The following is a 14,734-nucleotide window of genomic DNA, read 5'->3' as shown; positions in this document are numbered from 1 at the left end:
ACCATGCGGTACTCCCAAGGTAAGCTCGGTGATGCTTGTTGGCCAACAACAGCCGCATGTAAATTTACTGTAATACCGGTAGGAGAGATCGAATAAATTCGCTTCTCAGCCTTCGAGTGGGCGCGTTGGATGCAAAAAAAATCAATAACGGCACCACATACCACACGCGATTGAGCAGAGACATAATACTGCACCGGTCCCGGCACCAGTGGAGAGAGAGAGAGAGAGAGAGAGAGAGAGAAACAATAACAAAACGATAAAGGACAAGAGAATGGCGTGAACAGAACAGGGCGATAGTCTAGCCACCTTGCAGTACGAGTACGAGTACCGTAACCTTGACCCGTCTCTATGCCAAGATTTGGTGAGACCAATCAGGGCGGTTTCTGTTTAGAAGATTTGGTTGGTTGAGACGCAGTTTTGGCATGGGTTAGGAACGCCGGCTCTGTTTTACCAATCCGCTCGAGTGGACGGATGAGTGAACAATAGGGATCGTGGAGCCAGAGAAAGCGGAAGAAGAGTTCTCGTGGACCGCCCGTAAATCCAATTTGCGGATCATTCCCCCATTTTTCACTTTTTTTTTTTCCAGCAAAATTTTCCTATTCCTATGATGATTATTTCTTTACGGTTAGTAGCTTACAGCAGGGAAACCAAGGCTCTTCCCCCTCTCTTTCTGCTATCGCTATTGGCACTTTTTCTTCCCTTCCCTCATGCTGTCGAGCCTGTCGTTCTCTACCTGTCTCGCTACTCCCACAACTAGTGGTTGTCGGTTCTTTGGTGCATTGCTTTGTTGGCAGATTGCTCCTCTTCCACTCTCCAACGACTCCCATCGTCGCTACCCCCTGCGAGCCCTTGTCCCTCTTTGAACGTGGTATTATAGTAAGATAAGCCAGCAATAGGAATACTGATACAGCAGGCTGTCCACAAAATTCCTCGATCTTTCCTTTCCTTTCGTTCTGTTCTTGCTCTGGATTTTCTTGTCTGGCCCTTTTCTGCTATTGAGTAGTGAACTCACCCCATCTCATCTCATCTCCTTTTTGGTACTTTTTCCATCAACATCCCCGGGCCCTGCAAGACCCCCTACATCACGCTCGCTCGCTTGCGCACGTCGTAGATAAGCGCACTTAAGACCCGACTGCAGCTTTTTTTTTGTCGCGTCAGGGGAAGGAAAAAAAAAAAAGCCAGCTGTGCCTTCTCAACACATCCCAATGCCCACCTTTCTGAATAAGGTCTTTAAACGGGACCACGCCGGATCTTCAAAGAAGATCGAACCCAGCGCGCCTCCACCGCCCCAAGAGGTTAAACACCAGGACGCGTGGTTACGGACAGAAGTCACTCCTGAGCAAGTTCAGGAGCTGTTGAGGGGATGCACTCAGGAGATCAAGTCAAGAGGTCTACCAGCCACCACTCAGTTCTTATCCCTTAGTCGAATATTACTCCTACTTCAATTGCATCGATAATTTTGCTCACATTTTGTTTATGGGTAATTCGTTTTAGGCCTGTCAACACCTTTTCTGCTATTGCCTTTTCGACCAAACTCGGATGCCAGCGCCGCCAGAACCTTTATCCGAAATTTCTTCGATCCGGTAACAGGGCCGCTTCGCGGGCCCCACCTCCAGCAAGAGTTACGATTGACTGAACCTGTGGTAATGATGGCTCGCCCTTTTGATATTTGCTTCATTATCTGACATCCGGTATCTAGGTTTTATGCAGCACTCTGAAGTGGTGTTGGAGTAGGTTACCCGGTGGCGTGGTAACCTGGGATTTGTATGAGCTATTTCGTCAGGGAGAAATTGGTACGACTGCTCCACAGTCGCCCTATCTTAGGATCTAAAATGATTCTAACCACTTCTAGGTTCTGGCATGGCCCGTGACTCGTTCGCGACCTTCATACCAATTAGTGCTGAATCCGAAGCTCGTTCCAAGATTATCTTTGACTTTTTTGATTTAATCTCGGCCATCGCAGCACACGGAAAGCATAATGGACTGGGCGGTATGAAGCTCTCGAGGCTTGCGGGTTGGTGGGCCTTTGAGCATAGCGATATGGGATGGGGCTTCGAAGGTGGATACACATCGTGGTCGAGGTTTGTTCGATCCATCTGTAGCTGCCGCTAGAGTATTGACATTATGGCCAGGGCTGCCGATGCTACGATGCATCTTTTCTTTGCCTATCTTCGCTCCCTCTCTCCGGCAGATGGAACAAGGGGTGTTTCTGTCTTGCCAATCTCCCTGAAGGCGTTGGTGGCCTCCGTCGACTATCCTCCTACGACCCCTGTTCAGCTCCAGTCGCAGACCGTTAGGGTGGTAATGACCGTTGAAACTGTTTCACCAACCCCATTTTCACTTCTTCGTCGTGCAAGAAACTTTCAATTCCGGGAGAGTAATCTTGCTCTCCGGGCTCTTGTGGGCTATGATGACCCTATACAGGCTTTGACAGAAGAATGTAAGCGTGTTCTAAAATGTATATCATCTACCAACCAGTCTTCCTCTGGATTTAAGAGCGGGAGCGGACTTCAGGATCAGTCTTGGTCAAGGTTCCAGGATTTGGGATTTTCCGGACTTTTGGAGGAGTCTGAGGGTTCGGCTGATGAAGATGGGTTGTCAATGACTGGTTCCGAAACATTTCCCCGAAGGCGAGCTTCAACTCAGCCCATTCCCTCGACCCCTCATCAGGAGCTTGCCATGGATATTGCTCGGCCAACAACACCCTCCTGGGCTGACTTTATGGCCGCAGGGTTTGGAGATCGTGACCAAGGTCCAAACCAACCTGCCCCACTCCTCCTGCCGCCGGACAAGATCTTGCCTCCGATTGACAGTGGATCTCGAGTTCGTAGTTCTCAGTCGAACAGAAAAATCGCCGAGGATAATTTGGACCCCGGTGAATTGGCCAGCGTTTCACCATTAACCGTGGATGATGCATTCTGGTGGGTCTGGATATCTAGTCTTGCCGGTGAAGAATCCACCGCTAGAAAGGCTGTGTTTGGGCGATGTGCTCTTGTCGAGACAGTGATTAAAGGTGGAAGGTGGCTTGTCGTTGAGGTTTGTCACTCCTTAGTTGCGCTGGTCCTGGCAAGGATAGTCTAACATTTGATGTAGGAAAAGGTTAAAGGTGCCGCCACTGCGCTCGAGGACGCAACGTATCTTTTGGCCAGGGAAAAGAAGAAGTCTCGAAGAGGAAAGCTGACCAGGCGGAAATCTGCTGGACGTGCCGATATTCCAATCGAGCAACCAAAGCAATTTGATCCTTCTATAGGCCCGTTCAGTAGAATAAATATTAGGCCTGATCAGATGGCTAGGGTTCAAACAGCTGCGGCTGCGTTGAGACAACAGCAAATTCAACAAGAGCCCAGTCATCTGAGACCCAGAGAAGTTGGCTCTATGCCTAATCCAAGGACCAATAGTGTTTTCACTTTGCAGCCGGTGATCCTCTCAGAGGCTACCCCCGCGATGAAATGGGCAAGCAAGTATGATAAAGATGCTATCCGGGAAGCTTATCTGAAGGGGCTCCCAATGCCAGAAAGGAAGGACCTGAGCCGTGTTGATACCGACAGACCATTACCCCCTCCCCCTCCACATGAGGAACCAGAGGAAAGACCCGAAAGACAGGAAAGACAAGAGCGGCCCAAGCCAGAGCTTGTTGGGCCAAAACCAGAGCAATTGACTCAACCTCCAACTCCAGTCACAAAACAGGCTCCTGTTGCATTGGCATCACCTAGGACTCCATCCGCCCCCAGGTCCGTGCCCATGACATTGCCATCTCCCCGCTCGAATGGGCGCGCATCACCTGCATTTGACAGTCGTTCTCAAACCACCCCTAGCAGTCCCAAATCACAACCTTCAGCCAACCCGACGCCAGAGAAGTCCAAGAAGCCAAAGGCTTCACGCTTCAAGAATCTCTTTAGTAGCAAAAAGGCAGACCCAACTAGCCTAGTGGGTCGAAGAATATCCCAGCTTGAACCACCTAATAGTGGGGGCTTGGGCGTTCCTACCCAAGATACTAGCCGCAGACTATCCGTTGGCCGGAAGAAGAATGCTCCCATAGATTTCAGCGGTGGTGCTGCGCAGTTGAATGCTCCTCCCCCACTAGTCATTGAGAAGCCGTCGCTATCCCTGCAAGCTGATTTACGTCGCCAGGACAGTGATCAGCCATCAACATCCCAGGTCAGCTCAAAAGAAGAACGCGCGGCAACCCAAGTGTTCTCCTCGTTTGATCAAGGTCCTTTAACCGACCAGCCAGCTTTCGTCCCTGATGACTCTGTGATGACCTCCGAGTCAGGCTCCCCAATCGAGTCCGGCCCTGCCGCACCGGAGAAGGAAACTGATGATGTTGTGTCGATGGACGGAACAGCCCCTCTCGCATCTCCTGTGGAGGCTATTCCTGTGCAGGATCGATGGGCTCAAATCAAGAAAAATGCTGCTGAGAGAGCAAAGGTTGTGCCAAAAGCATCTGACGAATATACAAGGAGCGACGCAAGGGGCAGCATTGATGATGGAGAGACAAGTGGTGAAGAGAGTAAGTTTTCATTGCCATAATATATTGAAGTGTTACAACTAAATATTTGCAGCAATCGAATCTAGGGTTGCTAGAATCAAGGCACGTGTTGCTGAGCTCACCGGCAGCATTGACACTACCACTCGAGTTTAACTTCTAGATCGCACGGTTTTCTGGCCTATGTTTGCCGTTGCTATAATAATCCGATCCTTTGTGGCCAAAGTTGCTCTAATACACACACCCCAATTACAAGCACTCACGGATACGCTGGAATATATCAGCGATGCTTTTTTCCCTTTTTCCCACTCCGGAATGCATAAGCTGAGCGATAATAACCGTTCACTCGGCTGACTGCTCATCCCACACCCCAGTCCACACTCACTTAAATCTCGTTACGTTTCCTTCATGTCTCCTTTTTTCTTTTTCTTCCCCCCCCTTTTTTTGTGGCAAGCGTCCTATTTCACTATACACGATTCATAGTTTTGAAGGCGTGATTTAATCGTTCGTTGAATTTCGCATAGTGTTTTCCTAATGCTTTTCTTGACCTACTAAAAAATTTGCTGCTAGCTTCTTGTACTCTTTTTTTTGTCTAAATTCTTTTTGTCTAAATTCTTTTCCCCATTTCTACTGCTGCCTACTTTCTTATCGAGAGATATGATACCACTTTAAAACAACCAAGCCTGCAATACCTTTTTACCATTTCCTATTTTCCTAACCGCCACCCCATAGTTAATTTTCTGTGTCGACTTTGTCGAACCACGGAGGATAAGCTAGCTAGCTAAAGCCATTTATCTTGATACCCACCTAAATGACAAGTAGAATGCATAGCCAATTACGAACGCTTTGAAGTTCGGAGTTCCGAGTGACTGAATTGCATGAGCCCGGACCATTAAGTGTAACGGGGTATTCATTACTCACCCTACTTACCGATAGCCCCGCCGGCAATAGTATCCAACCTACCGTACGAGTAGGCTTCCTAGGTTGATAGTCTACTCGTACCGCGCTCAAGGAGCTCCATATGTATCTACTTACTGCATCCTACATTCGTATCTACATACCACTTCACCGGACTGGAATCGTCAACTACCGGCAGTTAGGTTACCCGGGCAGGTATAACTCGTGGAGATGCAGAATGTCATGTTAGGGGGTACGTTATCATAACCGATGGGGGAGAGTGTTGGGGCCTTGTCCCAAGTACCGTACGGTAAGGAGTTAAAAACCCATGATACTAATCATATGGCAACCCCCACAAACCCCATCGCCCCCACTTTCACCAACGCATGGAACCCTTAGAGCACATACCGATAACCTAGAGAGCACAGTTATGATAAGTGCAAACACGCTTGACCAACACCGATAATCTACCTATCATACCGGTATTCATTCAGCCAACTCGACTCCACCGCTTCCAAGCCGAACTATGGCATCCCCCACATATGCTATATATGCACGGCACAGCGCGGAAAACAAAAACAAAAGTACCAAAACACCGTCCCTACCCGAGCCAGTCAACTCCCCCCCAACTAACTAACCTTTTCCAACTGTTCCTGATATCATAACCACCGTACAAAGCCCCCCAACAACCTCCAATCCAAATGCCCCAAACAACAAGTCCAATCCTAATCTCAATAACCGGCGGTGAAGCCGCTGGAAAAAAGGCCGTCCAGGCGGGACTAAAGTCCCGCCTGCTATCCCTGAACGGCGAACTGAAGATATCGACGCTGCACATGGCCGACTACGCACTCCCGCCACTGCTGCCGTGCACGGGGACGGCGGCGGAAGGGGCGAAGAGGTACGATCTTGAGCGGTTGGCGGGGGAATTGGAAGGCATCGTTCGCGGGGATGTGGAGGAGGCGGAAGTGGACGTGGTCATTGCGGAGGGGCGGTACATGCTCTGCTGTTCGCGGTTGGTGGAGGTTGCTGGTGTGAAGGTTTGTTTTGTTTTGTTTGTTCCCGATTTTACCATCGTTGAGGGGGGGGGGTGGTGGCTGATTGTTGGAATATTATTAGATATTCGTGGATTGCGATTCGGACGTTAGGCTTGCGCGGAAGGGTTCTTCCTCCTCTAACTCTTACCTTTTGTATGATGTTATGATTGTTTGGCTGATTTTGGGTTGAGTGGGGGGGTTTAGTGATACGTGAGTCGGGAACGCGATCCCTCGATCGTATTCTTGACGAGTACGTTCGCAAGAGTAAGCCCGCTTTTGAGCAGGCTATTCTCCCCACAAAGCATATCTCGGATATCATCCTCCCGGCCGGCGCCGAGGGTCCTGGGCTCGATCTTATCGCCCATGGTATCATGGACGACCTCAAGCGGAAGAGGGGCCGTCAGAGTTTGCCCGGCATATTGGCCAGTGTTTCGCACTTGCAGTTGCCATTGACCTTGAGTGAGGTGGATTTGACGACGGGGGCACCGAGTTATTACCAAACCGTTTAATGGGGAAGTGAGAGTCTGGCTTTTTTTGTTGGTTTGAGGTGGTGGTCAGTTTATAGGCGCTTTGCTCTTCTACGTTTGGATTGATCATGATGAACCGGTACGGTACTACTGCGTTCGCGACATTGTGTAATAATAATGCGTTTTGCATATGTAAGTTTGTATAAACTTCCCATGATTGATCAAGAAGTAGAGAAGATCACGGCGTAAAAAGAAAGAAAAGAAAGGAAAAGAAAAGAAAAGAAAAGAAAAGAAAAAACAGAAATTTTTCATTTTCGCTTCCCAGAATCCTTCTATAAACACTCATCAATAAATCAATCAGTCGGTTCGGTCCTTCCCCTCAATACCACCCTTTCCACTCCCATTACTCCCACTATTCTGTCTCGACCGCTTGATCTTCTCCCGGAGAAGTTGTTCACGTAGCTGGTTTTCTCGTTGCTGAGGCGTCAACTGATGCCTCGGGTCATTATTTCGCACCTGGAGTTTCAATAATTGAGCTATCACCCACCTCCTTGTCCTTCCCAACCTCCTTCTCCACTACTCTGGTAGTGCCAGCGGCGGTAGCGGTAGAACTCTTCGCTTGTCTGTCCCGGGTGCGCGGGGGCGAACCCCGACGATTCTTGTTATTCTTGTTGTCGTCGTTGTCGGAAGACCGCGATCGCCTTCTCTTGGATGCGCGGGCATCCCGCCCGGACCGCTCCTCCGATTCGTGACGACGGCGACGCCAGCTATCTGTCTCCTCAGCATAACCTCTTGAAGACCGCTTCTCTCTCCGATCCACACGATCTCTGGAAGCGGAAAGCTCCCTCCTACTCCCTCCTCTCTCTCTCTTGGGGGGAGGAGACCTCGACGGAGACTTAGTAGACGCATAGGAAGACCTAGACGAGGAAGGATCACGGGAAGATACGCTACCCCGTCTTCTATCCCTATGATTTCTCCGACCTCCTCTGCCGTAATCCGGAGTGTGGGACCGGTGTCGCTGGTAATGGTGCTGCAGCTCACTGTTCCTGCGCGTATCCGGGGAATTTGAGTAGCGCGGGGAAGGGCGTCTGGCACGGTACTCGTCCCGTCCGCCACGAGACCGCGACCGAGATCTCGAGCGGGAACGACCATATCTGTTGTAGCTCCTGTCTTCACCGTTGTCAAAATCACGTCGATTGTAACCTCTGCGTGACGGAATGTACGTGTCTGTCTCTCCGCCTCTGAACCTATCCCCACCTCCTCCTCCACGACGTCCCCCGCCCCGTTGATGTGGGGGGCGCCTTTCCCTTCGGTCTGACCTGTCCGCGGAGCGACGGCGGGGGCTGAGAGGTCGGGAACGTGCTACATAGTTATCTCCTCCTCTCTCCCTGGTATCCTTCGATGATGGTGATGCTCCTGCCGTCGATAGCGGGACTCTACGACGGGTATCCCGTTCACGTTCACGGACGTTAGCAATCTCGCGTTCTCGCCCCTCCTCCTCCTCACGCTTGCGACGTTGCTGCTCTGTGCGTTCCTCTACCACAGCCTATACCATCATAATCAGCAATCCCACCTCTATAACGCCAGAGAAAGATAAAAAAACCCGTACCTTTTCGCGACGCAACTCCTCCTTCTTCTTCTCCAACAACTCCATCGGCACACCCTGCGGATTCGACTGAGCACTTAACAGAAGCCCCCAGAGTTGCTTACAGAACGCAGGAGTATCCTTCTCCAGGAATCCCGTGAGGTTGATCTGTATCTTCTTCGGATCAGGCTATCACCGCCAACACCACCACATTAGCTACCTTTGCGAAGACAGCAAGTCCAGGGGAAGCGAAAGTAAGCAAGAAAGGGCCAACAAACAATCCTCTCTTCCTCCAAAAGCGAATATACAAAATCAATAACGACATCATCCTCATTCCCTAATATCTCTATGACCTTGCCGGAAATCCACCTTTGGAAAAGGGAAGAAAAAAAGCATTTACATTAGCAAAATCGCAACTTACAACCCCTCCTTCCAATACTTGTTAAAAAAACCAATAATTGAATAATTAGAGGAGGACTCACTGCTTCATAACCTCCAAATTCACCTTCCCCATATCAACCTTTTTGGAGTACTCCGGTGGGAACTTGGTACCCTTCAAAATCTTTGCGTCCATGATGAAGTTACTCCTTTTCTTTCTCTGAATCTTTGCGGACCTCGAGTGTTTTTTGTTTCGCCTGGGCTCGTTGAAGGATTGATGCGATGTGATGGGGACTGATTGGTTGCGGTTGGTCGTGGATGGTTGGGCGGGAAAGGAAGTATGGTGTGGTAAGCAAAGTCGGCGGAAGAAGGTGTAAGGGCTGCATGAGTTGCCAAGGTTCGGGAGTTAGTGACACGCGAGGATGAGGGTGCCCTATCGTATCTGATTAGATGCGGCACGAGATGTCACTCACTTCCTCCTGTGTTCTCTTTTAAATAATAATATTATTATTATTATGATACCAGTAGTTATTAACATGATTAGTGCGTGGAATAATTTAGTCATAGCAGAGTATCCATTCATTCACACAACCTCCTGAGCATCCGCGAAACTGCACAAAGTTAACTAGACACCACACCCATCCTATAAACCAAAAGGATGCCAATCAACCAAGAATCTCACCGAACACAGCGCCAGAAACTGAGTGAGACCAGCAGCGTCGATCATTCCATCAATCCAAAACTCACCCCCCAAACAGGAGTCCTAGAGGTAGAAGGGAAGAACCTCAGACGCACCAGCCCGTATCATGCCGAATTCTACAACACCTCGGAGCCCTCCAACGGGAGGAAAAATTAAAGCACCAAAAAACCGAGTGATATCAACAGCATGCGACAAACTCACTTTCGAAAAAATGGGACTTGGAGAATCAATCACCTTGCGTGTATCATATACTGTATCATACTGGCACCCTGCTGGGAACCATCCACCACTCATTAATCCAGTCGGTTCAGGTGGTACAACCTCTACATGACAACCCTCCCTCTCTCCCGGTGGCCCCCGTCCTCGCCCTCGCCCTCCGGTGTCAGCTTAATACCGGTACCATGCCACACGGCACTCACTCCCCCAGGCGGGTATCCACTGCACGACTGACTGCTTTACTGTACTCGAGTATTATGCCGTGGGAATATAACAACCCCGGAAACTCCCAGCGCATAACAAATCAGACCGGACAGACCAGGATTAGACCGGACTAGACGGGAAAAGCACGCCACTCCAAAAAGTCAACTTAAAGATTAGCGGGAGTACTACAGTAAGTTAACTCCGACCTGTGGCGGTAGGTGGTTGCGGTAGTGTACTCGAGTACTCGAGTACCGGTACTTGATAGGGGCGGAGAATATAGATAGGGGCATGCGGTGGCGTATCATTAATAGCAATGTGTGCAAGGTAGTTCGATATTTAGTTACAGGTGTAAGACACAATCCGCGATGATAAACCCAATCTTCGTCTACAGTACGTTCTAAAACTTTATATTAAATCGTGAAAGGGAAGAAAAATGTGAAAGAAGCCCAACCGTAAGGAAAGAGAATCGAGGAGCCAAAGAATACACGAAAAAGATATGGAAAAAAATTACCCACCCCAGGTCTTGTCTCAATGGAAAATGCGGAGGAACACTGTCGTCCTAAATCAATACGAAACTATGTACCTGTAGGAAATTTTTTTATTGGCCATGTCGCGGCACACCAGAACTTAAAAGACCCAATTAAGGCACAAACACCAGGGAATTACAAGCAGGCCGACTTTACCCAGCCCACCTTAAATCATAGGATTAGTTTTGTATTGTGGGGCGATGCCGTTAACCTCACTCTTTTTTGTTTCGACACTAGTGATACGACGAAAGTTCTATGAATCAGTAACTTAGGACAATCCAAACTCCAAAACACAACTAGATAATTCTGAAACCGGGGCCTTACATCGGTTCTAGAGCTTCCTCCTCCTCTGCTAATAGCCGTTCGGCCTCAAGTGCCGCGATGCATCCGGATCCTTATCGGAATTGATCAGCCTGAGGTACATGAAAGATGAAATCTAATGCAACTGGAATACGTACCCGCACTGGTAATTGCCTGTCTGTAACGCTTATCTTGAACGTCACCAGCGGCGAAGACACCCTTAACACTAGTGTATGAGGTTCCAGGCTTGGTAATGATGTACCCGTCCTCATCACAATCCATCTGTTCCCTGATAAGAGCGGTAGCGGGTTCATGCCCAACAGCGTAAAACAAACCGTTTGCCGAGAGGTCACGAGTTTCACCAGTAACAACATTTCTGATGGCAAGTGAGTGCAAGAGCTTGCCATCCCCCTTTGTCTCGGTCGCTACCGTGTTGTAGAGTATCTCAACCTTGGGATGAGCACTGAGTCTCTTGGCCATGATGTTGGAAGCACGCAGTTTGTCTTTTCGCACAAGGACGGTGACCTTGCTTCCATACTTTGTCAGGAAAATGGCCTCCTCAGCAGCTGAATCTCCTCCTCCGATAACGGCCAATGGCTTATTCCTGAATATGGGCACAGCACCATCGCATACAGCACAAGCACTAATGCCATTTTGCCAATATGTGTCTTCTCCGGGCAGGTGCAATCTCCTGGCCGAGGCACCAGTAGCAAAAATCAAAGCATCGGCCGTATTCGGATCTTCTTCCTCACAGTATTCAAGCCAATATCTGAATGGTCGTCTCGACAGGTCAACTTTTGCAACGGTCTCCGTGATTATTGTGGTTCCGAATCGTTCACTTTGTTCTCTCATAGCCTCCTATCCAAATATATCTGAGTTAGTTGTCACATCGTCGAAGACAAAAACGCCCGAAAAGAAAAAGGGGCATGGACTGGGGAAGAAATCTCCATGCTAACAAAACCAACGCGTGAGAACCTACCATAAGCGCTTGGCCACCAATGCCTTTAGGAAAGCCCGGATAATTTTCGACGTCAGTAGTTGTCGTCAACTGTCCACCGGGTGCAATTCCATTTGCAAGCATCCCCTCATACATAATAGCTATATCAAGAGTGCGATGTCAGCCAGCCGCCATATCTTGCAAGTAAGTGCGAGTGGCTACGAACGTTTCAATTCTGCACGAGCCAGATATACCGCAGCGGTATGGGCGGCTGGGCCGGACCTGAATCGATGGGTAATGAAATTAGTGGGGGGTTAATCTCATGATGGCGGGGTAATCGGCCAATTCATACCCAATAACTATAAAGAAGGGAAGGAAAATGTCAGCACATATGGACGGAAACTACCTGTAAGATAATGAGTGGAATGAGGGGGAAGAGAAAAAACTTACTGACTACTTTGCTGTGCATGGCACGGCTTGTTTGAAGGACTGTTTTTGAAGCTTGATGTTTTTTGTTGATTGAAGCAGCAGCGAAGAGAGGGATGCCAAGCGAGGGCAATGAGCGAAATCTGGTGAAGCGGGAGGAAAACGTGGTGAAAGGGTTGCAGGAGGATGACTTTGATGGATTAAAGGTCGACAGAAGAAATATGGAAGGGGAAAGGTTAGAAAGTAGTCAGGGACCGGACCAACCCTTATATTATAAGGGCCAAAGTCTCTGGAGAAGAAGAGAGAACAAATTCAGGAAGAAGCGAGGAAAAATGCTGAGTGATGGAAGGTCATGGGCTGGATCGAGACTCAGCGGTGGAGAAGGGAAGGAGGAAGGGTAAGGTAGGGTTTGTTGGGGGGTGAAGGTATGATAGCGTAAGTTAAAGTCCGGTCGTGCTCGTACGCAAGGCGTGCGAGGCGTAAGAAGAAAGCTTAGGAGGACAAATCGAGTACGAGTAGAATGCTTGCCTCGCGTCCTGACTGGCTTTCTAGCGGCCGAGGGAAGTAGGGAGGGATGAAGAAGGTGAGCGAATGGGGGTACCGGTAGTACACCACTGGACCACTGGACCAATTGTACGAGTACTTGTATCTGTTGGGTTGAGGGGGCTCTGAATGGATGGGTTACGCTTGAAAATACTGTATGGACAAGAGGCAAGGGATACCCGTAAGAGAGACAAGGAAGGAAAGGGGAAAGAAGGAGAAAGAGATGCAAAAAAAAAACATACAAATTTAAAGCAGTTATAAACTGGCTGTTGGTACTTGTATCGTGCATAATAATACTATTGCTCTCCGCAAAAACACTTGAGAAACGGAGAAAACAGGAGCCAAGGAGAGCCCTCTTTGGGTAATTCATTGGCGATCGGGACGCCTCTAGACCACATTTTGCTGATAAAGCCAGCAGAATATGAGATCGTCACAAAGCCGTTGGAAAGTGTCTTATAGACCAAGACACTAGAATCTTTTTTTTTCCCCAGTTTTTTCCGCCTCTCAAGTGTTTTGCAAAGCACAAGAGTGTCTACGTTTACAATATATGTCCGTTTTTGACTCTGGAAAGGCTAGGATCCGCCGTCTATTAAATTGAAAGGCACCCTAGCGCTATTACCCTCCTAACTTCTAATATCCGATTACCAGTTACCAACTCATGAGACAGGCTTGAAGCAATAATCAATGAACTGGAGAAAGAGTCATTTACGGGCGGATCTTGACAATGATGCGTACGGCACATCGTAATTCCATGATAAGTACCAACTCGCTCGCTGCTGCCTCAACTTGACGAGACCGCCCCCTGCGCTGCCACGGTGGATTTACGTTCCGTGGGACGTGAGTGTTGGGGGGGGGGGGTGACGGCTTAGATTTCGGAGCTGTAAAGGAGGGGACCGAGTGGATCTCTGATATATACCACCGTCTCCTCTTCCTACGGTCCTCCTCTGTCTTTGCAGTTATGATATGATACTTGAGTTAGTGTTGATGTAGACCATGGAAAGAATGCTACAGTATTACAAGCAACTTAATACGGTAACTGGGGACATCAGCAATGCACTGTACTGTAACCAGTTCAATGATCACACTTGAATCAATTCCAGTACCGGCATATTAGCGGCAGCCACTGCATGTCGTCCACTCCACTACCGTAACTCCAACTGTACCCCCGAGTACTCGAGTACAGTATCGGCACCTACCTGCATCACAGTGCTCGAGCAGAGAGACAAGAACCAAAATGAGATTGGGAACGGAAAGCAAGGTAAAGAGTAAAGTACCAACAACAGCAACATAAGACGTGATAATTACTCGAGCACAGTACGAGTACAAGATAAACAAAAAAAAAATTACTGAACCGTCCGAGATTACCAAGAGAAAAACCCTCTCGAATACCATTAGCCCATGAACGACACAAAGACTTCGTGCGGGCATGCCATCACTTTCATGGACGAGGGGTAAGCATTCCAACCCAAACACCACAAAAAAAACGATTGGTTGGGTTTCTGAATTCCTTTTTTCTCCTTCTCGGTGGTAGGGTAATGGTTATGGTGAAAAAAAGAAAAAACACTTCTGTGTTCTGATGGCTGGTTCCTGCTTACAAAGTAAATAATACCCAGCGAGATCCAGGCCCTTCCACCAGCGACGGCCAAAAAGGGCTTTGTTGATATCATAATAGAATCCCTGCTGTTTAAGTTACATGTGGGGTGCGTTATGGTGCTGCGGGGAGCAGCCAGAACAGGGTTACTATCATAAATTAGGCTATGATAGCAAAACACTTACCGTCGGCAAACCGACCTCGCAGCCCAACACTGAACTCACTACAGAAACTAACGGTACTCGAGTAAGACGAACAAAACGAACAGGGAACCACTGGGCCCCGGGAGGAAATGATTGAGATTAGTATATATACTGCATGTGGAAGTACTGTACCTTACTTGCCCATTCCAAAAGTATCCGGAAAACTTGGCATAGCTGCGGTGATGGGGGAACTCCCCAACCCACACAATTCCTGCATATAGGTAATGCTCAGCTTTGAAC

General features: G+C 48.7%; 4 protein-coding genes; 2 read left to right on the top strand and 2 right to left on the bottom strand.

The window, feature by feature from the left end:
* The first annotated feature begins 992 nt into the window (after positions 1 to 992).
* Positions 993 to 5,321, top strand: GSTUM_00008712001 (uncharacterized protein). XM_002840219.2 has 7 exons: positions 993 to 1,389; positions 1,495 to 1,643; positions 1,700 to 1,793; positions 1,853 to 2,081; positions 2,133 to 3,036; positions 3,094 to 4,510; positions 4,563 to 5,321. Exons 1-7 carry the CDS (start codon positions 1,206 to 1,208, stop codon positions 4,640 to 4,642), a joined length of 3,057 nt encoding a protein of 1,018 aa, XP_002840265.1. The 5' UTR covers positions 993 to 1,205; the 3' UTR covers positions 4,643 to 5,321.
* Positions 5,322 to 5,542: 221 nt separating this feature from the next.
* On the top strand, positions 5,543 to 6,996 carry GSTUM_00008711001 (uncharacterized protein). XM_002840218.2 has 4 exons: positions 5,543 to 5,693; positions 5,812 to 6,420; positions 6,500 to 6,542; positions 6,622 to 6,996. Exons 2-4 carry the CDS (start codon positions 6,085 to 6,087, stop codon positions 6,924 to 6,926), a joined length of 684 nt encoding a protein of 227 aa, XP_002840264.1. The 5' UTR covers positions 5,543 to 5,693; positions 5,812 to 6,084; the 3' UTR covers positions 6,927 to 6,996.
* A 52-nt stretch (positions 6,997 to 7,048) lies between these two features.
* GSTUM_00008710001 (uncharacterized protein) lies at positions 7,049 to 9,145 on the bottom strand. XM_002840217.2 has 7 exons: positions 8,952 to 9,145; positions 8,748 to 8,838; positions 8,494 to 8,658; positions 8,251 to 8,430; positions 8,108 to 8,198; positions 7,432 to 8,054; positions 7,049 to 7,373 (listed from the first exon to the last, which is right to left on the bottom strand). Exons 1-7 carry the CDS (start codon positions 9,041 to 9,043, stop codon positions 7,242 to 7,244), a joined length of 1,374 nt encoding a protein of 457 aa, XP_002840263.1. The 5' UTR covers positions 9,044 to 9,145; the 3' UTR covers positions 7,049 to 7,241.
* Positions 9,146 to 10,358: 1,213 nt separating this feature from the next.
* GSTUM_00008708001 (uncharacterized protein) lies at positions 10,359 to 12,849 on the bottom strand. XM_002840216.2 has 6 exons: positions 12,178 to 12,849; positions 11,958 to 12,013; positions 11,774 to 11,892; positions 10,953 to 11,652; positions 10,819 to 10,888; positions 10,359 to 10,727 (listed from the first exon to the last, which is right to left on the bottom strand). Exons 1-6 carry the CDS (start codon positions 12,198 to 12,200, stop codon positions 10,661 to 10,663), a joined length of 1,035 nt encoding a protein of 344 aa, XP_002840262.1. The 5' UTR covers positions 12,201 to 12,849; the 3' UTR covers positions 10,359 to 10,660.
* Between the last annotated feature and the right edge of the window lie 1,885 nt (positions 12,850 to 14,734).

This window comes from Tuber melanosporum (genome assembly GCF_000151645.1).
Source record: "Tuber melanosporum whole genome shotgun sequence assembly, scaffold_5, strain Mel28".
NCBI lineage: Eukaryota > Fungi > Ascomycota > Pezizomycetes > Pezizales > Tuberaceae > Tuber > Tuber melanosporum.
Note: the sequence above shows the minus strand (reverse complement) of the source record. Positions and strands in the feature narration are given on the sequence as shown.

Excerpts from the sequence above, each read along its gene's own strand:
- GSTUM_00008711001 (XM_002840218.2), top strand. The coding sequence starts at position 6,085 with ATGCCCCAAACAACAAGTCCAATCCTAATCTCAATAACCGGCGGTGAA. Across the intron at positions 6,421-6,499 it reads TGGAGGTTGCTGGTGTGAAG|ATATTCGTGGATTGCGATTC; the intron begins GTTTGTTTTGTT and ends GAATATTATTAG. Across the intron at positions 6,543-6,621 it reads CGTTAGGCTTGCGCGGAAGG|TGATACGTGAGTCGGGAACG; the intron begins GTTCTTCCTCCT and ends GGGGGGGTTTAG.
- GSTUM_00008708001 (XM_002840216.2), bottom strand. The coding sequence starts at position 12,200 with ATGCACAGCAAAGTAGTCAGTAA. Across the intron at positions 11,893-11,957 it reads GGCTCGTGCAGAATTGAAAC|CTATTATGTATGAGGGGATG; the intron begins GTTCGTAGCCAC and ends CTCTTGATATAG. Across the intron at positions 11,653-11,773 it reads TTGGTGGCCAAGCGCTTATG|GAGGCTATGAGAGAACAAAG; the intron begins GTAGGTTCTCAC and ends ATATTTGGATAG.
- GSTUM_00008712001 (XM_002840219.2), top strand. The coding sequence starts at position 1,206 with ATGCCCACCTTTCTGAATAAGGTCTTTAAACGGGACCACGCCGGATCT. Across the intron at positions 2,082-2,132 it reads GGATACACATCGTGGTCGAG|GGCTGCCGATGCTACGATGC; the intron begins GTTTGTTCGATC and ends CATTATGGCCAG. Across the intron at positions 3,037-3,093 it reads GAAGGTGGCTTGTCGTTGAG|GAAAAGGTTAAAGGTGCCGC; the intron begins GTTTGTCACTCC and ends CATTTGATGTAG.
- GSTUM_00008710001 (XM_002840217.2), bottom strand. The coding sequence starts at position 9,043 with ATGGACGCAAAGATTTTGAAGGGTACCAAGTTCCCACCGGAGTACTCC. Across the intron at positions 8,839-8,951 it reads AATTTGGAGGTTATGAAGCA|GTGGATTTCCGGCAAGGTCA; the intron begins GTGAGTCCTCCT and ends CCTTTTCCAAAG. Across the intron at positions 8,055-8,107 it reads AGAGGCGGAGAGACAGACAC|ACAGGAGCTACAACAGATAT; the intron begins GTACATTCCGTC and ends ACAACGGTGAAG.